At 38.4% G+C, this 22,220-nt stretch overlaps 1 protein-coding gene across 4 annotated transcripts in view; it reads left to right on the top strand.

The window, feature by feature from the left end:
- tbc1d4 (TBC1 domain family, member 4) overlaps positions 1 to 22,220 on the top strand; it is a 65,799-nt gene that overhangs the window by 22,605 nt on the left and 20,974 nt on the right. Inside the window, exons 6-15 of one of the 4 annotated variants that reach the window (XM_088352508.1) lie at positions 1,925 to 2,014; positions 2,175 to 2,279; positions 2,360 to 2,492; positions 4,365 to 4,456; positions 4,553 to 4,663; positions 6,649 to 6,768; positions 8,138 to 8,197; positions 12,473 to 12,678; positions 19,960 to 20,109; positions 21,740 to 21,903. In XM_088352508.1, coding sequence (XP_088208634.1) covers positions 1,925 to 2,014; positions 2,175 to 2,279; positions 2,360 to 2,492; positions 4,365 to 4,456; positions 4,553 to 4,663; positions 6,649 to 6,768; positions 8,138 to 8,197; positions 12,473 to 12,678; positions 19,960 to 20,109; positions 21,740 to 21,903 — 1,231 coding nt within the window. Of the gene's footprint in view, positions 1 to 1,924; positions 2,015 to 2,174; positions 2,280 to 2,359; positions 2,493 to 4,364; positions 4,457 to 4,552; positions 4,664 to 6,648; positions 6,769 to 8,137; positions 8,198 to 12,469; positions 12,679 to 19,959; positions 20,110 to 21,739; positions 21,904 to 22,220 lie in introns of all 4 variants that reach the window. The other 3 variants (XM_088352505.1, XM_088352506.1, XM_088352509.1) reach the window with 3 other exon arrangements.

Here is a 22,220-nt window from a genome sequence, read left to right on the forward strand (position 1 = left end):
TGGATTATGATTTGCTCTATGATGTGTCAATTCATGCTGTAAAAATGTGTATCATTATTTACTGGAGTAAAATAACAGACACAAGCTTCTAACTCTAAATGGTTAGTTTTAATGAGACATTAAAACTGCTTGGTCGTTTTGCTAATACAATTATATATACTTAGATATGGATTGATTACTAATCTGTGAAGATAATGGCCTTACATGCACATTGATCAATATGAAGGATATTTAGAAAATATTGAAGTGAATAAATTTGTCAACATAACGCGCACTGCGTGGGGCATCAAGTGCTCAGGAGGGCACCAAAAGAAATCGGGGTCATGAAAAAAAAGTGTAAGTTGCAATTTGTTGAACACCTGGGCAAACATGGCCTCGAAACGGCAGCAAGAGTCAGGAGCGGAGAAAAAAAAGAAACGAAAGCAAGCTTATGCATCACTTGTCAGTAATCAATGTTAAAATTAAAAAGCTCATTATTGTACCAGCAGAAGTAAATGGTAGGAGACCAAGAGGAAGGCCACGATTGACGTTTCTGGATAGTTTTATGAGTGCACTGCAGGAAAGAGGTCTAAATATAATGGAAGCTCGAGCTCTTGTTGGTGATAGGAATGAGTGGAGAGGTGTTGTAAAAGGATAGTGGGATGTTTGGACGCGTTCAAAGGGATGGGCAGGGCACACGTATGATGCGGCAGGGGTAAACCAGTGAAAGCTGTCGGGCCATGCTGTTAAATTTGACTTTGACTTGACTTGACTAACAAAAGAGTCTGTTGTGTCACCCTGAACCGAGTGACATGGCCGCTTTCTTGTGTCCCGTTTCATCTGAAGGGACGAACGCATGACCAACTTGGGTGCCGAGGTGCTTAACTTGTTTGGGCGTTGCTCCAAAACCTTTCGTGTGTGTTTCTTGCTATTTTTTTCACTTTTTAATTTTTTTTAGGTAGATAGATAGATGGATATTTTTTCTCTTTATTTTTACACAAAAAGACACAAAATGTGAACACTTTTGATTTCATATTGATACATTTATGCCCTAAGAACTGCATTTAAGTCTGAGTAGGGCTCCTTTTACTTGAACAAGTACAAGGGAAACTACAAAGTATTTTGTTGAAAAGTTGCCTTGGTAAGATAACCCATATTTGTATTTTGCAAAGGATTAAACATGAAAAAAGTTGAACCTGGGAAAAAAAATCCTTACCGAAAATGCGTGAAACGATAATTTTTTTTCGTATCTACCGTTTTTCGTAAATTGAATAGTCATAAGTGAGGGAGCGTCTGTATAGCACTAACAAGATATTTATTTTTCATCATAACCAGCCACTTTATTCAAAGTATTATTTTCATTTTAGATATTCATCCATGAAGCGTTGTTGTTGGACAGGATTTTTCTCAAGCACTGAAAAAATTTATAAAAAAAGTGTTTGTAAAATGCATATAATATTATGACAGACAGTTGTTTTATCACTTTATATTTTGCCTTTTTAGTTAGTGAGTGGGAAATAAATGTTTGGTTTTATTTTTTAAATTTTGTAATTAATTTTGGCCTTTTGGCCAAGGTTAAACGTTTTTGGTTTTGGCTTTCGGCCCATAATTTTTTTTGGTGCACACCAATAAGTTATTTGTGTGTTCATTTTGCAAATAATACTAATGCAATTCTTTGTCATGAGTTACCTATGTGGTGCTTCTGTAAAAGGAGGCTCTTTTCTTTCTTTCAGCTGCTGTCCCTCTCACCACAATTCCACACCAGACTAATTATAGACAGCCACTCAATATATGACCCTGCAACACACTGACATTGATTTTCAGCATGTGCCACTGCAGTAAACTTGAATAATCCCTTACTACAAATGCTGTTGAGTTGGTTGACTGCTGTTTCTCAGCCTGCCTGATCACGAGCATGTTAAAAAGAAAAATCTACTTTTAACAGGTCGGGCGTTTTGAAGTAAACCTCATAAGTCCAGACAGCAAAACGGTGGTGCTGGAAAAAAACTTCAAAGACATTTCATCTTGCTGTCAGGTTGGTTTGGTTTCTCCGTCAAATGTGATCACATTTGTATTTGTGAGGCAATTGTGTTATTTTGGTGTGTTTGAATGCAATTGCATTATGTTTTCAATTTTGCTCTTTTGCCTGAATAGGCTGCACATCCAAAACATGTCATCAATCTGCCTTTGTACAGGCTATCAAGCAAACAGACCATTTTGGTTTCATCTGTCGCGACAATTCAGATTCCGGTTCCTGTCAATATGTGTGTTTTGTTTTCCAATGCGCCAGCGAGTCTCTGGTGAGTCTTTATCAAGACAAAATAGTGCCACCAAAACATATATTTGTTTTTTAAGTTTTCCCAATGAAAATCACTTTGAGGTGGATGAGGTGATGCTGACCCTGAAGCAGGCATTCAGCACAGCGGCTTCCCTGCAGAGCAACAAGACATCGGTCCAGTTATGTGAGGCCTGCCCTATGCACGACTTGCATAAGCTCTGTGAGCGCATCGAAGGTATACTATCCCACTGTTATTTTCAATGTAAATCCAGTAAATATTCTCATTTTCTCAGACAGTTTTGTATTTAATGAACATATTAGGTATATCCATCGTATCTCCACCCACTGTAGTAAAAAAAACAAGCAATTCAAATAAACAGTAATCAACCAACCATAAAAAAACAAGCAATACATTTTTTGGATAATACATCAAATAAACTGCAAGACTCTACTACATTGAATTATCATTTGCAAGGCAGAATTAAAGTAAACTAACTATTTATGTCCCTTTCTTAGAGCACAAAATTTAGTGCAATTAAAAAGATAAATAAATACAAAATTGTTTTCTTTTGCATGGCACTTTATTGTCATCAGTTTGTGTGTGATGCTACTTTGTTGATTATTTTGTTTTGTTTTGTTGTATCAATTCATTTTCCTCTAATCTTAACAACATTTCTTTGGGCGGTTGACACCAAGTTTGTCACCAGGCAATTACAGGTCATGTTGGATAGCAAAGATATAGATGTGACATCTACATCCTTGCTATTAATATTGAAATTCATTTTGGATTTGTTCATAGACATGAAGAGAAATGGTTTTGTGTACATGCTTTTAATTTTGAAAATGAATGCTTGTTTATTTATCGTTTTTGCAATTCTTCCTAGTAAAAAGTGAACTAGCTAATCAATTCTAAGCAATTTAACAGGGCTGTTTTTATTAGGCGAGAGCCCAATAGAATAGAATAGAAGAATAGAATAAAATTTAGTTTTATTGTCATTCTTTGTAATCATGCACACAAAACGAAATGTTGATACACCTGACCCGTACTGTTAAACTGTAGCGAGCCGATGCAGCCGCAGCCAAACAGGGCGCAGCCATTTTAGTCATTAGGTGCCCAAACCCCCCAATTCCAACCCTTAATGCCGTGCGCCAAGCAGGGGCAATGAGTACCAATGTTGTAAGTCTTAGGTATGAGTCGGCCGAGGCTTGAACCAGCGACCTCCCCGTCTCGGAGCGGGCGCCCTACCATCTAGGCTACCGAGCTGGTAGCATGACTACATACATGACTTACATACAGTAAATACTATGAAAACGACACATTTTTGCATTTTCATATAAATACTACGAGCTAGATACTTAATGTATTTAGTACCTAATCTATGTCTTAGTTTTCAATTTGAACCAAATGTATTAAAGTTATGGACCGGAGTTCATTCGGTCAATATTCAGCACCCTGCAAGACATTACAAAGATTACTGTAAATAAAAATGTTTTATTCTCTAAACTTCTTCAAATCTTTAAAAATGCAAATAAACCTTTTGTAACATTTAAGTATTTGAAAAAATATATGTATTTTATTAAATATGTTGATCTAACCAGCTATTAGGGATTCTAATTGTTAAATAAATGAAACACATGTATTTGCTTTGAAAACCAGCAGTTTACAGTAAAAAGAAAAAATCTAAATCGGGAAAAAAGACAATAGAGGAAAATCGAGAAAAAGGGTGGAAAAGGAAAAAGGAGAAAACACGTATTGGCCTTTGTGTTTTTAGAGGAAAACAGTTAAGCCACCTTTGATTCTAACAATGAAGCATTTTTGACCTCACACTATTTGAAAAAATAATAATCAGGATCAGGACTCTTTGGGAACCGTAGTCATAATGATAACCGTAATCCGAAATTGAATTTTTCAAACACAAACAGAATTTTTAAATGTTAAATAGTAAGCTCCAAAAAGTCCGGTATCAATTATTTATTTTTTATTTTCAGAATTTGAATATTGGGGTCTGACTATGAAACTCCAGCCCAATATTTTCTATGTGTGTGACCTTTACTGCCACTGAATGCGTTAATATTATTTTATGTATATATTTTGCCCTTTTTGCAGGTCTCTACCCGCCCAGAGCAAAGCTGGCCATCCAGAAATATCTCTCCCAGCTGCCCGACAATGATCAAGTGGAGATATTCGAGCGAGTCCAGGTCAGGCTGACATCCGTTTGCAGTGTGTTAATAGTTTGAGCAGAGTGACTTCTTCAAAAGGGTGTATCTCATTCTTCAAATGGATCGAATCTGCAGAAACTAAAGCCCAGTTCCGACCAAGAGGAGAATGAGCTGGTCATCCTACATCTAAGACAGCTGTGTGAAAACAAACAAAAAACACACCTTCACATTGGAGAGGCCCCTCAGGTATTTGCATTTCTACCGGAGACTGCCCAAAATATTGCAACAAATCTCTATCGTGTATTATTTTCAGCTTGTACTGATTGAATTCATTACCATAAGTAGTATCGGTACCAAATAAGAATAAGTATTCTATATTTTGTTACTTGGTTAAAATATTGGTAAATTTTGAACTTACTAACAAGGTTTACAAAAACAATGCTCAAAATAAACATAACAATGATCATTGTCACGGCCATTGCTAGCCATTTGGGTGGTCTAAGAACAAATGCTTTATTATAATTTTTTTTAGTACGCACACTTGTTTTGATATTAAAGGCAGTCCCGTGGGACTCGCATCTAATAGGCCAGTGTGCCAGGTGAGCCGACAAAAAAATAATTCGAACCAAGGAGAGTGCGCCCTTTAAAACAGTGCGCGGAATGGGTGTGGAAATACGGTACAATAATGAGCTTTTTTATTTTAACATTGACTACCGGCAAGCAACGCATGAGCTTCATCTCGTTTCTTCTTGTTTTTTCTTTTCTCCGCTCCAGACTCTTATTACTTTGAGGCCATGTTCACCAAATTGCGAATGAGGCATAATCAAACATGCCACTGGGAGGGGAGTGGGGAACCATGAGACTGGAGGCACAAAGCAGATTTACCCCTTTTCTCTGGAAATTTGGTTTATCCTGCTTTTGTATTGTTTAACTATTCAATTGTATATCATAAACACTTTTAACACTTTCCACTTTTTCTTTCATGACCCTGACTTCTTTTGGTGCCCTCCTGTGCACTTAATGCCCTACGCAGTGCGCGTTATCTGCGTTTGCGGGGCTACAGCCCTGATCATGGTGTACATAAATATTACAAAAATACACTACATTTCACCCAAATATTTGAAGAAAGAATATTTAATGACCATATTGTCACTATTCATGTGAAAAATCAGTGATTGGACATTTCGAAAACCATTGAGCAATTTGGGTTACAAAAAAAAAAAAACTAACACATTTTGGAGATAAGTTTTTTTCCACATGTAATACGCACACATCTGATTATTTTTCCACAGAACACGGTCCCAAATATTATGAGAAAAATATGAAAAACTGCAAAGGATACAAATTTGAAAAACCTACAGATAATCAAACAAAATGTTTTTGAAATATATCTAAAGAAATACACTAATATACACAATCTAAATACATATCTGAAAGGTTTTTGAGGAAAAGGGTGATATCCTTTTAGTTGTAAATATCTCAGAAAGTACATGATTAGAGCAATTTAAAATATAAAAGTTTTAATGTTGAAGCTGATAAGACTTATTCTTCCAAATTTAAATATTAAATTGGAACGTTTATGGATTAGAGGTAGGATCGGTCCTAAAAAAAATCCAGCCCGACCCAGGGCCCCAGGTATTAAAGCCCAAATCAGCCAAAGCCCAAAAAAATTCACTTGATTTGAGACCGAGCTTGAAGCAAATGCGAATTTTTAGATTTTATTTGTGAGGACTTGGGAGTAGGAGGGGTGTTTTTAGACAATTTCCGGGATGAGTTTGGCCCGGGCATAGGCCGGGCTCAGGCCTAAGATCCTACTTCTGATGTGTATTATGTGAACCGATTCACACATGTTGAATATGCACACTGCATATTCCAGCTCCTGCCACACAGTGGGGAATATTTTCTCCAGCAGATTACTACTTTCTTTCTTTTATTATACAAATTATCTGCTCGTGAGTTTGATCAAAGGAGAAATATATTTTCGAAATATTTGTCATTAATTATACACTAAGAAGGCAGGTCTCCTATAAGCCTTGGATTCAACCCATCATCCCCTTTTTTCTTTTTCTTTTGTTGCACCATGCCTGAAAATACAATCAATTGGGATTACACACATTTTTGGGAAAATAAGAATTAAAAATATCTTAACAGTTGTTTCTCTTCACCCACCCCACCTTATTATTTGATCTTTTTAAAGTACAACAAATAATTGAATATTGTTTTCCTGTTAGCAGAACTCGAGCAACTCTGGAGTGGACAATGCGGCCCCGAGCAGTCGCTTCAAATTGGACATTCTGAAGAACCGGGCTCGCTCATCCCTCACCAGTTCTTTGGAGAACATCCTGGCCAGGGTAGGTCCTTTTGCCCGATTCGGTTTGTTAATTTGTTCCCCAGGGATTTAGACTGACCCATATCTGGATGCAGAGTAATACCTCAGTCGCAACATGCAGGCTGAACCCAGCTCTGAAAACTACTCCGCCATCTGTTATTTTGTCTGAGAGACTAAAGGAAGCTTGTAGCCCTTGGATACTGAAAGTGAAAGTAATGTGATAATAATGAATGAATTGCTGGGTTTGGAACCATCCAAATGGTATATATTTTCTAGATTGAAGCACTTCAAGATTGTTTCATAGGAAACTCTTGGGTTTTCCATTGTATTTTAAGCATGTGATACTTTATACAAAGTTGTACTATAATAATCCCACATTTCTCACCAAATCTGGTAACTAAGACATAGGATGGCTTGCGGCAGCCCACTGGCCACATACAGCCTGTCTGGCTGTTTAATCCATCCCGTCAAATGTTGAAAATATGATAATACAGACACTCCCCAACTTACTAAAAACGGTAGATACTAATTTTTTTTCGGGATGTCAAAAAATATCCAGACATTGCTATTGGTTAGATTTTGAGATTTTGAGCTTTTTCCGATTACAGGACATAACTGTAGTGCTTCCTTCCGCCACTGTTGGCGTGTGGTGGCGCTGTGAGAGGTCACCCAACATCCACCCAGAAGAAAAAAAAATCAACTTCCTCTTTCTTGTTAGTGTGTAAACATTTTACACCGTCTATGTATACACTATCTCCAGTGCGCTAAGAACTTTGACATTTGTATTGTTTAATATCTCGTTCATCCATTCATTATGGCTGGCGTAAAGTGTAAAGAAGAAGCAAACACGTTTCTTTTGAAATGAAAGTGGAATAAGAAAACTTGATGCGGTTGAGAAAATGGTTTGATCGCTTTTTTTTTGGCCACTTTTTACCATAGAGGATGAAGTAGCCTAACTCTTGACGCCCATCTTCCAAAATTAAGTTAAACTTAATTTTAGTTGTCTTTATCGAGCATATTATTTAATGACATGTTTTTTTTTTACTACAAAACAATACAGATTTCTTACAAAAGCCTTAAATATGCTTATACAAACCTTAAACATACAAAATATAGCACTGAAGCAACTTACCAACAAATTCAACTTACGAACGATCGTCCGGAATCTCGTTCGTAAGTAGGGCATCGTCTGTATGTAAAAAAAGGGTTTTAAAAAGTACTACTAATAAAAATGTGTTGATTTGTTGACACTCTAATAAAAATGTGTTGATTTGTTGACACTCTTGTCCCGAGTGTTCCTAGCATTCAAGTAGCTGGCTGCATTTTTCTTTACTTGCTGACTAGGATTTTACTGAAATGTGTCATACATTCACTCTGTTTACGATCTACAGGGAGCCAGCCGGATGCGAGGCCGTTTGGGAAGCATGGGGAGCATGAGCAGCTTTGACAAAGTAAGTATCCTTCCCCCTGGAAGATTTCTAGGAACTGACACCCATCTCTCCACCTTCCACCTATTTTAAAACCAACTGGCTGTAAAAAAAACTTGTGAAAATCGACACAAAAGTCATCAGCCGGTGGTCCCGAGTCATCCTTGGGTGTGCTCACAAGGGACTGAGGAAGTCGGTGAGACAGTTCAGTGCTGTGGTGTCATGGTTGTGCAGAATGTTGAATGCGAGTATGATGGCGTCCCACTGACTGCTTGGAAGAGATATAACTTGAAATATGAAATGCACACGTGCATGGTGCTGGCTTTGCGCGGTGTTGACTTAGCTTTCTTCTTGCGCAAATCCACTATCGGAATCTTTGGACACATCCACAAAAACGTCAGTTTTCTGCTAAATCACCATGCTTTTGGATCATTTCTCACTTTTGTGGGCATAGTGCTACAAAGTGTTTTCGTATTTATTCAGCTTGTTTGTATCACAGTCATGAGGTCATTTTTTTCCCGTATCATTGAAGAATACCCAAACACATTCATCACTACATTTCAGCGAAATAAAATATTTTGACAGAATATTACTTTTTCATTTTACAAGGGAATTATTTAATCGTAAAGGCAGATATGGAAACACTCATACGTTCTTTTAAAAAAAGGTTATCAAGACAAAATGAGTATTTGAATTACACACTTATTTTTATATTAAATTTCAAATACATTATCTTGAGTACTAGCTAGTTATTTATGCAGTTACAGGCAGACAGTATACTATTAGATGTATATGAAATGAGACAAGTGTAATCTGATTCATGCAAATTATTTTAAAATGTAGTCAAGTAATATTTCATTGTATGGGCCTTATTCACAAGAAGTCTCAAAGGTCTGCACAGACCACAGAATATTACAGACTACAGACTATTATTACACCATCCCCTGATCTAAAACCTACATGAGGGCAAGGAAAAATACGTTATTCATAAAGAAAGACAACATTGTTTTCAAAAAATGAACCATCATAAACATATATTTTTTTTCAAAGGAGCTGACATAATTGTCTGCCATCTTGCAGCTACGGGTACCCCAAAAACTCAAAAAGGCTAGGCTAACAAATGAGAAATAAAATGGTGTTTTTGGTGGCTCTGAGTCTCCATACTTTGTATTCTTCTTTTGGCTTTTAACACTCATTTTTAGCTGCACTCCACTATACAGCAACATTTAGTGGTCAAATAATACACACTGTCCCTTTAATGTATTTTACCGATTCAAAAAAGTTGACCTTTGCTTAAAAACAATTTGTCTTTCCGAAGTACATTTCAAATATATCTTCTCAAAATGCGATCGTTCCTTATTTCAAGATATTTAAAGAAATATATTGTTCTTGTTGTATTACATATTTTTCTCAGTTTTTCACCTGAACTGTTTGGAGTTGCTTGCATCAAAGAAAAAATATATTAATAGTGAAATAAGAAAATAATTTTGAATTGGCTAAATTTATCGGTCTACATATTCTTGTTTTTAATTTGAGTGGTATGTTTGTCATTAGAATAACAGTCATTATTGTTATTTATATCACAAATATCATTGTATTTTATTCCCACTTTACGTTTTCTATTCTTTTACTCTGGATTGTTTAGTTTAATGCTCAATGCTTATTTACCTTTTTTCTAAAGGAAAACGTACATGTATCGGAACAGAAGTCAAACTAAGCTTTGATGAAGTTTCTACTTCTCACAGCACAGTCCTTTTTCATACAATGATGCAGTACCTTTACTTCTAATTATTATTTTGTATTTTATTATTTACAATTATGGTATAATTTAGGTATGATCCCCCCCAAACTGTTTTTATTTTATGTTTTGAATTATTTTTATAAGTGGCACACTTGAACAACAGTACCATGTGATGGTGTTAGGATGTCAGTCGGGAACTCCCAAGTCAGGATTTCCACTTCTGCTGTGTTGTGCTTACAGTACATTGACTTCCTCTTATTTTTATATTTTCAACCCTCTTCTGAAGGAAAGATCAGTGCACACTCTTTACCCCGTGTTTTGCTTTTATGGTCACATTGTATCTGGTTCCACTCAATTCGGACGTGGCAAAAGGAAGAAACATCAGCTCCACGAGGTTGGGCGTGTCTTGCACCCCAAAGGTCACATGACACAGCTCATTAGAATACAATAGAAGAGGGAGTTGAACCATTAGAGCAAGAGTGTTAAATCCACAATTGGACATAAATGAATGAAGCTGCGGTGCTCTGTTGATGAGGTGAGTGCTGAATTTGACATTAGGAGGTTGCTTTTTACTTAACTGCAAATCTGGAACGGTGTCCATCAAGTATTGACTTTTCATCAACAATTGAGGCCGACAGGACAGAGTAACCAAATAGCATAGTTCCTAGGAAAGCATAGACGCATACAAAACAGCTCGGGGAATAATTGTGTTTTTCAAGCATCATGACTTGGGTTTGTCCACAGGGTCTTAGGAGAGACTGTACCCTCTCAGTACATGCTGTTTTTTTGGTACCAACAGAGTTTTGGCGTTTCATTTTCTTATATGGATGACACATCCTGCTTTTATTTTGTGCTTTGATGAAATTCAGCACATAATATTTGACAGCAAAGTGGGATAATATAACTAGAAGGATGTTTTGGGACCAGAGGAGATTTTAGATCAGAAAGTCTAAAAAAAAAAGACTGATCATACAGCCGCATAATGCTTATTTGATTAATTTGTTTTGATTAACTGCATATAGTTGTATGTTGTTTATCCATTATCAACAAAAACATGGATATGCATAGGTGAAAACATATAATGGACCTTTAGAAGGCATTGACGAACTGGCTAGGAAAATAAAAAAATATAACAATAAAATTAGCTGTTGCATTCAAATATATCAGATGTCATTACAAAGCGTACTTGTATTAATAAATTGGTTATTTTAATTTTCAAATCTCTCAATTACTTAATTTATTCAAAAAACAATATTGTTTAAATCGGGGCTCGTCAACCTTTTTCAAGCTGAGCGCTACTTTTCGTTATTAACTAGCCCAAAAAGGACCCATATGCATTTCTAAAATAACAACTTATTAAGATACTGCTATGTGTTTACTATGTTATAACCGGGTTAATTTTCAGAAATAGGGTTCAATAGACTCAGGAAACCACTAAAAAACAATTTTACTCGAAAATTACAATGACCCAGCAATTATGAGCTATTTTCAGTACAGGTCCGTGGGCATCTCAGCTGTCCTTTGTGGGAACCCCGGTGGACACCACCTCCGATTTAAATATTAAACAAAAGCACATTAATTTTCATATACATTTACACTTATTTAAATACCTTTAGGCTGGAAAATCTCTTGGTTACCTTGTTGGGCTCTCTAATTTTTTAAAAATATAGATTTTCTTTATTTTATTGGGGGACTCTGGGCCTCTTCTCTGCCAGTATACCCCTAAATTTCAATTCTAAAATTGTTTTTAATGAACCCCAAACGAATTCTATAAAAAATATAAAAGGTATTTACCTGCTTGATTTTTTTCTTTCTTTTTATTTTAACATTATAGATTTTAACTTTAAGAACAAGGCTAAAAGTCCTTTTTTTCAGCAATGGAACTTACAATTCAAATATAAAATGAAAAGCACAAATCGGACCAAAAAAAAAAAAAAATTTAAAACACCAAGAAAAACTACTGGTTCCAAAACAAATAAATACAAAAATTGAAGTAAATGTCTTTGTACAAGAACTTGCATGTGTATGCAAATATGTGTTAAGATGTCCGTGTGGCAAAAAAAGAGACACTTTTAATGTCTTCTTTATGAAGATATTAAATGCAGTTAATGCACAATATGTCAAGTTTACCTATGATGCTGTTGCTATGTTTAATAGTCTTATTTACATAGCCAGGTCGAAACCAAACGTAGCAATTAAATGTAACAATATCGATTTGAGTATTTCGTTATGTAGTGTTTTTTTTCATTTACTTGATTTTGTTAAAATAGACATCCGTGACTAAGACGAGAAGCCTTGATGCCATTAACAAATGTATGTGTTTTTTGAATGCATTTAAAAAACAAACAAAGACAAGACTGGGGTTAGATTGTTAATCATATTTTTATTTATTTACTTATTTATTTATTTATTGCCCGGCCCTAACCTCTGGTGCAAGGAGGTGTAGTTGTACTGTTTTTGAACATTGCCCTTTAAAGAGAAAATAAATTATTCAATACACAACATGACACCTTTTGAAGAGTATTCAATTCTGCGCCTTCTTTACTCTTCCTTAGCAGGATGAGGAGCCAACAGGGGTTTCGCCACCGTCTTCCCCACCTCCTTTCCCAGATGATGACCAGGAATGGAACCAGCAGTTCCGCCGGCGTGCACACACTTTCAGCCACCCGCCTGTGAAGAAGCGCATCTCTTTTGACGGCCAGGCGGCCAGACAACCGCCTCTGCGCAGGCAACAGTCGGCCACCCCGGAAGCGCTGCAAAGCAGGTAGTCAATGCTGTCTGTTAGCTCCGGGAGTAAACACGTAAACATGACCTCATCAAATGTTGGAGCTTTCAAACCAGTAAACTTATTTTTGTACCTACCCATAACAAATTTGAAAACACAAGATGATTTTGAATGATTGTGAACAACTTTAACCGAACACAAAACAGTTTTACAGTCGCCTGTAAAGTTAGGGCACCCACGACCGTTTTGAAGATTTTCCTCTATTAATCATTAGTTTTTTAGATCAGCAGTCTCTGTTAAATACCACATAGTAGACAAACATAGGATTGTAGGTGCAAAATGAAGTTGATAGGATATACAGGAAGTGTGCTATATTTACTTAAACAAAAGTAAGCATAAATTTGGGTATCCCATCAGAAATTATTGAATTGATCCTCCTTTTACAGAAATAACAGCCTCTAATCCAGGCATGTAAAACATACAGCCCGTGGGCCGGATTCAGCCAGTTGGATGACTTAATCCGGCCTTCCATAAATTATGTAAAAAAAGACACTTGGTCATCTTTATCAAAAGTTATGATTTTTTTAATGAATACAAACCAACTCTGGCCGCTAGAGGTCAGTGTAGAGTAAGATTAATAATAATAATAATAATAATAATTTCCTTGTATTGTCATTCTGTGTAACAATGTACACAGAACAAAATGTCGATTGCACCTGACCCGTTGTAGCGAGCCGATGCAGCCGCAGCCAACAGAGGGCGCCGCCGACCACTTTTTAAGTCTTAGGAATGACTCGGCCGGGGCGCGAACCACCGACCTCCCAGTCTCAAAGCGGGCGCCTTACCATCTAGGCTACTGAGCTGGTAAGGGGTAAAAACTGCATTTATTTAACTTTTAGGATAAACCAGTATACAAATTTGATGCTTATCTTGAAAATCCATTTCCCCATTGTTAATGAATAAATATATGCCTAATTTCTCACATTTAAAAGCGGTGGTTTTTATCACAGACTCTATTTTCATGAACAAAACACAATCCCTCTCCAGAATAGCAATAGCAAAAGCAAACATGTGCTTGTTTAAGACCAGAAGTGGCAAACTTTTATCAAAACGGAAATCCAATGAGATCGTTGGAGCGGTTTATTGTTGCATGAAGACTTCGTCTCGCCTGAGATAACACAGCCCTAGGCTAAAAAACTAGGCTTGGATCAAGATTTTTTTGTTGTTGCTTGAATTTTAAAAAGCGTTAGATTTGTTTAAAAAAAAGAGGTTTTAAAGGATTGAAAGCGGTAGTCTACGTGTAAAGTGGTTGTGTTGGCAGGTATGTAAATGAGTTGTGTTTAGAAAATATCCCTTATCTGTGATGATAATATGTAGAATAGACTAACAAAGTGGGCTGAATGACAAAGCATCATACTGAAAAACTAAAAATTTGGAGATAATATTGTTTAATTGATCAGGCCTGCCTGAGAACAGAAAGTCTGGATCCGGCCGCAGGGCCAAACTAAGTTTGACATCCCCGCTCTAAATGCTCCCTATTGCATCCAATGAGGGTCTGAATTCTTGTAACAGGTATTTTTGACCATTGTTCTATTTAAACATTTCCTGTTCAGTCGGCTTTGATGGTTTCCATGCGTGGACAGTCCCTTTCACATTTTAATATTATTCAAGTCTTGGGACTGGCATGGCCATTGCAGAATGATGCACTTGTTTCTCTGCGTGTGTGTCTTCGTGAAATTTGAGCACTGTTCAGGGTCGTTGTATTGTTAAAGTATCCAGCCCCGACGCAATTTTAACTTTGGCACTGATTCTTGAACATTATCCAAAAGTATCTCCTGATACTGACTGCAATCCATAAGACCTTCAACTTTAACAAGATTGCCAGTACCTGCACTGGCCATACAGCCCCACAGCATGATGGAATCATCACCAAGTTTTACTCTTGATTGGAAGTGTTTTTCCACAAATGCTGTGTTGTTCTTTCGCCATGCATACAGACACTTACTTTGTCGATATAACAGCATTTTAGATTCATCAGTTTGCCGCGGACTATTACGAAATGAAGCTGGCTTGTCCATCTCCAGCAGACTTTTGGAACTAAGATTTATTTATTAGGACATAACAGGGTGTGGTGTGCATGGCAGAAGAAGACACAACACTGCAAGATAAACACTTGGCGGTTCCATTCATTTCTCAAGTATCATTTTGTTTGTCCGCTTTATCATATATTTAATTGCTGATCCAAAGAACAAATTATTTATAAAGGAAAATCTTTAAAATGATCAGCGGTCCCCTAACTTTTTATACAACTGTATAAACAGGAGTACTTTCCTGGACATAAGCACTATTCTGTCGTTAGAGAACCTTGGATGAAACTCACTTTTTAATTCACTGCAACATGTAGAAGTAACGTCAATGTTGCTGATACTCCTGATGTATCCTGTACTTGTAGACCACTGCTTAGTAGGCCCTGGTTGCTTCGAATGGCTAAAGCTTCAGCTTTCGTAGATGGATTCATCGACGCTGCAACATGCATTCCAGCTCGATTAGGCAAACACTGATATAAAATGGCTGCATGTAAATTTGTGATTTATGAGCAGAAGATGGGAATTTAAGGCATATTGTCTGCTATGACAAAAACTGATATCTCAGCCTTCAGATCGTTTAGGTTGTGTTATTTGGGTGGGTGTGTGGCTGATTGTTCATTGTGTCAATGGAAGACACTCACTAAGTGCCATGCTTCGCCATGAAAAGTAAACTATTTTTCTTTTGCTTTACTGTTGCATAAATATAATATATCCCTGCATAACGGAGGATAGGTGAAATAAATCCTATGGATGAGTTGTAATAATGTATGAGGTTCTTTTGCAATTTTAACAGTTTCTCGTTCACTGTGTTTATCAAACTGTCACATGTCAGAAGGCTATTTTTACTATTTTATTTAGTTGCTTCCACTCAAATTCCTTACAAGCTACGTTCCTACTGGTCATATAGATTTTATTTTAAATGAATTTTGACCCCAAAAAATTATTCATAGGAATCTATGAAAATTTCAATGTATTGAATCATAAACAGCATTTTATTTTCTAAAAAGCAAAAGATGCTGACATGTTTTTTTTTTAATTTTGTAAGAAGTTCCAAGAAAAAAAGATATTCAATGAGGTTTTTTTTTATTAGTTTTTTTTAAATATTTTAAAATGATTTTTATTTTAGTTAAATTTTAGGAATATACTGAACATTCAATTAAATCTCAAACATCATGGCATTTTTATTCTACAAGCTAAACAATAAGACTTAGTTTTTAATTTCAAGAAATGTACTGATGACGAACAAATAGACCTTGGTCATTTTAGATGAATTGAGAATAATTTGTATGTCTCCCAGGGCTAATACATATTCCGGCGCCGTCACGAATGGCAGCCACTCCAGCAGCTCCCGTGTTATTTTCGCTACTTTTGTGATTTATTTATTTATTTTTGCTTACTTTATCAGTTCCTTGCAACACTTGGATTACTTTCTATCCTATGGATATGGGTTTCAACTCGCAAAAATACGTATATTCAAGAAACCTACTCCTCGACCTGAAGATTTCTCGAGCCGGCACGGTCCCCCTTTTACCTAACGAGGTGAGGCGACCCTACCGGGGTTGCAGAGCCGGTGTTAAGGTAAAGGCTAAGCGGCTAGCGGCGAAGTGGCGATATAAGCCCACGGTACCGTCCATAATCATGGGGAATGTCAACTCCCTACCGAATAAGATCGACGAACTGGCTGTGCTTGTGAAAGACATCAAAGCATACAGGGAGTGCAGCTTGCTTTGCTTTACGGAAACGTGGCTTACGTCTAGCATCACGGACGCTAACATCGCGCTAAACGGGTTCTGCGCTGTTCGAGCTGACAGAGGGACAAAAGTCAGTGGGAAGCGCAAAGGAGGGGGACTGGCTTTCTACGTGAACACGAGGTGGTGTAACCCCGGGCATGTAAAAACAAAGCTTTCTATCTGCTGCCGTGATGTCGAACTTTTGGCTGTAAGTCCCTATTACATGCCCAGAGAGTTCGGACATGCCATTGCTGTCATTGTTTACATCCCACCGCTCGCTGATGCGGAAGTAGCGTGTGACGTCATCCACTCCGCGGTGGCAAAACTTCAAACACAACACCCGGAGGCTGCAATGTTAATCTCTGGGGACTTCAACCACGTGACTCTTGATAAGACACTGCCATCTTTCGTCCAGTATGTGAACTGCAAGACCAGGGGAAATAGGACTATTGACCTTCTGTATGCGAATATAAAAAATGCATACAGTGCTAAACCACTGCCTGCCCTTGGAAAAGGAGACCACAACCTCATTCTGCTTAAACCACAGTACAAAACAAAAGTGAGGAGGCTACCAACAACCACACGCTCTTTTAGAAAATGGTCCACTGAGGCAGAGCAGGCTCTGAGAGACTGCTTTGGATGTACGGACTGGGATGTCCTGCTAGGGTCCAGCAGTGGGGACATTGATGAGATGGCAAACTGCACTACTGACTACATTAAGTTCTGCATGGACAATGTTGTTCCTATAAAGACTTTACGCTGCTATGCCAACAACAAGCCCTGGATCACGAGCGACATCAAGTGCCTTCTGAACCAAAAGAAGAGGGCCTTTAAAAATGGTGATCAGCAGGAGCTAAAACAAGTACAGAAGGAGCTCAAAGTCCAGCTCCGGAAAGGGAAGGAGCAGTACAGGAGGAAGTTGGAGAAAAAGCAACATGAAGGAGGTGTGGGAAGGGATGAAAACAATTACTGGCTGCAGCACCAAGCAGGGTGTGGCTGTGGATATAGATGTGGGGCGAGTCAACCAGTTGAACAACTTTTTCAACAGGTTTGACCACTCCGCCTCATCCTCACCCCTGAGTAATGCAGCTGTCCTTCCCCCTCCCCCTCTGGACACTAGCATGGAAGACATCCCCCCACTAAAAATAACTTTAGCCCAGGTTTGTGGAGAGCTGAGAAGGCTACGAACCAGCAAGGCAGCTGGTCCGGATGGAGTATCCCCCCCGACTGCTGAAAGCCTGTGCGTCTACAGCGCATCTTCAACCTGAGCCTTGAACAGGGGAGGCTCCCTCAGCTGTGGAAAACACCCTGCATCATCCCAGTCCCAAAGAAATCAAGACCTGAGGAACTCCACGACTTCAGGCCGGTCGCCCTGACATCACATGTGATGAAGACCATGGAGCGGCTGCTGCTGCACCACCTGAGGCTACAGGTCCGTCACGCCATCGACCCACTGCAATTTGCTTACCAGGAGAAGGTGGGAGTGGAGGATGCTATAGTATACATGTTACACCGATCCCTCTCTCACCTGGATAGGGCGAAGGGGGCTGTGAGGATTACATTTTTGGACTTCTCCAGTGCCTTCAATACCATACAGCCTCTGCTACTGAGTAGGAAACTGACAGAGATGGGAGTTAGCTCACACCTTGTAGAATGGATTACTGACTACCTGACAGGCAGACCCCAGTATGTGAAACAGGGGGGCTGTACATCGGACACTGTGGTTAGCAGCACAGGATCTCCGCAGGGGACCGTTCTCTCTCCGTTCCTATTCACTCTATATACATCGGACTTTAAGTACAACTCTGAGTCCTGCCATGTGCAAAAGTTTGCAGACGACACTGCGATCGTGGGATGTATCAGAAACGGGCAGGAGGAGGAGTACAGGACATTGATTCAGGACTTTGTCCGATGGAGCGACGCAAACCACCTGCACCTAAACACCACCAAGACCAGAGAGATGGTGGTGGACTTCAGGAGAACCAGAACTCACCCGGTTCCTGTAACCATCAAGGGAGAATGTGTAGAATTTGTCCAGACCTACAAATACCTGGGTGTGCAGCTGGACAACAAACTGGACTGGACTGCCAACACAGAAGCTCTATGTAGGAAAGGGCAAAGCCGACTTTACTTCCTCAGAAGGCTGGCCTCCTTCAACATCTGCAAAAAGCTCCTGAAAATATTCTATGAGACAGTAGTGGCAAGCGCCCTCTCCTATGCGGCAGCGTGTTGGGGAGGCAGCGTCAAGAAGAAGGATGCCTCTCGTCTCAATAAACTGGCTAGGAAAGCGAGCTGTGTTGTAGGCAAAGAGCTGGACAGCCTAACAACAGTAGCTGAGAGACGAGCACTGAAAAAGCTGAGGTCAATCATGGACAATCCATCGCATCCTTTACACAGCATTATCTCCAGACAGAAGAGCAGTTTCAGCGACAGACTGCTGTCACTGTCTTGTACTACGGACAGACTGAAGAGATCTTTTCTTCCTCATGCCATGAGGCTCTTTAACTCCACCCGGCAGAGTAAAGGCCCACATTAAACCACACCACCTACATTGGATATTACCGAATCTTACTGCAATATGTATTCTGTGTAGCACTATTTAGTTACTCTATATAACACGCTACAGTGGGCATTTGCACGTCACACTGGGTATTTGTATATTGTATTCTTTTGGCTTTATTATTGTACTGTTCTCAGCTCAGGGATGCTGCTGGAAATGTGAATTTCCCTTCGGGGATGAATAAAGTATCTATCTATCTATCTATCTATCTATCTATCTATCTATCTATCTATCTATCTATTGTGTCAGTTCTGATACCAGCCCTATTTCAAGTAGCGACTGACTTTCAGTGGCCATTTTGCAATTAGGAACTAGAAATCTGATTTTTATTTAAGAGGCGGACATGTAATGCACGTAGGAATTTTGAGCTATTTCTATAAAGTTGTGTGTACATTTTTAGGGGACCAAGGGATCTAATGCAGGTGTGGGCAAACTGCGGCACATGAGCAACATGCTGCTTCTCAGGCTTTGTAATCCGGCCTGCCAAACAAAACTTAGTCTCGAACCGGGGACATTTCCCATGTTAGGCGATTATGCTAACCACTGCACTACGGAAACGCGCACCAACCTCAAATACATGGATAGTGTTTGTGGGATCACTAATAATAATGATTATGACAATCTTTATTTTTTATTATTAACAACAAAATAATGAATTGTTTACTACTCAAATGCTACTAGAGAAAATGCTAGAATTTGGCCATTAAAGAAGTGTACGGACCTTAGTGGTCAAAATAGACATGTAAAAAAACCTTGATTATTTCGACCAAATATGAAGCATATTCACATTTGTCTTGTATTTACAGCACTTTGAAGCCCCATACCGCAAACAATGGCATCACACGTTTCCGATCGCCCGCCCGGCCGCTTCCTCCCTTCACTTCCTTTTCCTTTCCCAAAGTGTGTGACGTGTTTGTTTTCCATGTGCGGGGGTCTCGCGCAGTCCCGTGGCCGTGTCGAGAACGCGCAGTTTATCGGAGAGCCAGTCCGTCAGCCTCCCCTCGTCCTTCTCGGCTCCCACTTTTCTGAAAAGCATTTACCAGGGCTCGCTGGGCTCCTTGAGCTCGCTGACGGACAGTGGGAGCATCAAGAGGTGACGGGATGGAGACATTATTGATTGATTTGATTTATGACTTATGCTGGGATAACAGTAAAACGTGTTGGCTGCCCAAACTTTTTAACACCCAGTGTTTTTTTTTCGTCTTCTTTTCCTGCCTATCAGCGGTGAGAACCCTCTCACCCTCTTCCTGTTATGTTGCAATTTGGAAGTGGACGTTGTCCCGCTTGCATGCGGACGTGCATCTCCTCTCTGCATGGCCGAGCGAAACACGAAACCCGATTTGGAGCTTTTTAGTAATGGGGCGCATCTGCAATTTAAGCTGGGGCAGGAACATACTGAGTGGTGCAACACTCAAATGACGTGAAGAAAGGTTAAGGTTGGCATTATTCATAGGTTTAAGTTGAGCACACCTTTAAGAAATGTCACACGACGAGGATCATCTTTGGCACTTTGACTAAATCGTCAATTTATTCTTTCCTCAATTACTTTTTCATACCAGTCAAACGTGTCCACCCCGGAAAAACAGTTTTGTTTCTGAAATAAAAATGTAATTTATGCGGCGGTTACTTCAAAAAGAAGAATTTTTCCAGAAATAGTCTTAATCGAAAAAACACATTAATGAAAAACAAAAGGTTCAAATTCTGAAGAAAAAGCTTAAGTACTATATTGAATGATCAAGTAATATATTTGTCACATTTTAAATGGACACTGTGTGATATTTGACCTCTAGATGTCGCTAAATGAAAAGTCATCATACAGCAATGTTTGTCAAATTACACACGGTAATTAAAAAAAACACAGCATACCAGGCAAACATGGACGTGACTTCTATGTAAAAGATATACACAGTTCTCAGCATATGCTTTTTTTCTAAACAAAAATTTACATTGGTATGATAGTTAATGTATTTTTGCCTAGTATTCAAATCAATGTTTTGTTTTTTTACTGAATAAAATTATTTTTGTACCACAAATATTAAACACTGTCCTACTGTCCATTTAAGAATGTTTTTGTCACATTTGTCCTTCCACAGACACCTGGGGGCCGCTTGTTGCAACTGAAATGAGTGCTAAAAAAAACAATAATAAAAACTACGGACAGTCAAAATGACTAAAACCTCATTTTTATTCCATTGTTTTGCTGCTCTCTATGAGCCTCTTATGTAAAATAAATACACATTTCTGGGCCGACTAGTATAAAAAAATATGTTTTTATGATGTGTTTACGCTTATTATTCAAATCAGTATTTTGATAATACCCTTTTTGGTCCTAACACTTTATGGTTTTAAACTATTGCAATGTATTTGCACTAAAAATCCTTAGCACTTTTAAAAGGCATGTGAAGTATCTTTAAACAAATGGACATCAAAGGCCAGGAACAGGTACTGCAATTAAAACTTGCTATAACATTAAAATGCAAACTATTTTGAAAGGGTTCATTGAACTGATGAATGCTTTACATCTGCAAAGCCTTTTGTTATGAAATTTTTCAAGCAGCGGCTGTTTGCTTTATTAACATATCTAATGGCTGCTACATGCTTTTGATACGTCCCATTATTCAGCTTAGTAAGTAGTGCAGTTTTTGTTTGAAATATGTGTGAGCATTCACTGCAGTCTGTAACAGGATGCTAATTTTGTGCTTATTGTGTACGTTGTGTGGTAGTAATGGCGAAGGCAGGAAAAGGACCCTGTCTGGCTGCAGCAGCGACTCAGTGAGCGGACCCCCCCTGAGTCCGCGGAGGGTTTCGTGGAGACAAAAGATCTTCCTGAGGGTGGCCTCACCTATGGGGAAGAGTGCCATGCACCAATCAGGCTCCTCTAATCCAGGCATGTCAAACATACAGCCCATTGGATGATTTAATTCGATCCACCATACATGACTAAGTATGCAAAAAAAGAAGCGAGACTCTCGATCATTGCTATAGAAATAGATTTTTAAGTTTTATTTATGACTTTTTTTAATAAATTATAATTTTTTATGAATTCTCAATAAATGCAAACCAACTAGTGGGCAGTAAATATTGTGTCGTAAAGCTGTAAAAAAGCACATTTTTCTGAATTATGTTTTTTTCTTTTAATTCTAATACAATAAAACAATTACAAGAATGTGATATCGTGTTAAAAACACGTTTTATATATTTTAA

This window comes from Urocampus carinirostris, chromosome 14, assembly GCF_059441175.1.
Source record: "Urocampus carinirostris isolate Australia breed hairy pipefish chromosome 14, RoL_Ucar_1.0, whole genome shotgun sequence".
NCBI classification, from domain to species: Eukaryota; Metazoa; Chordata; class Actinopteri; order Syngnathiformes; family Syngnathidae; genus Urocampus; species Urocampus carinirostris.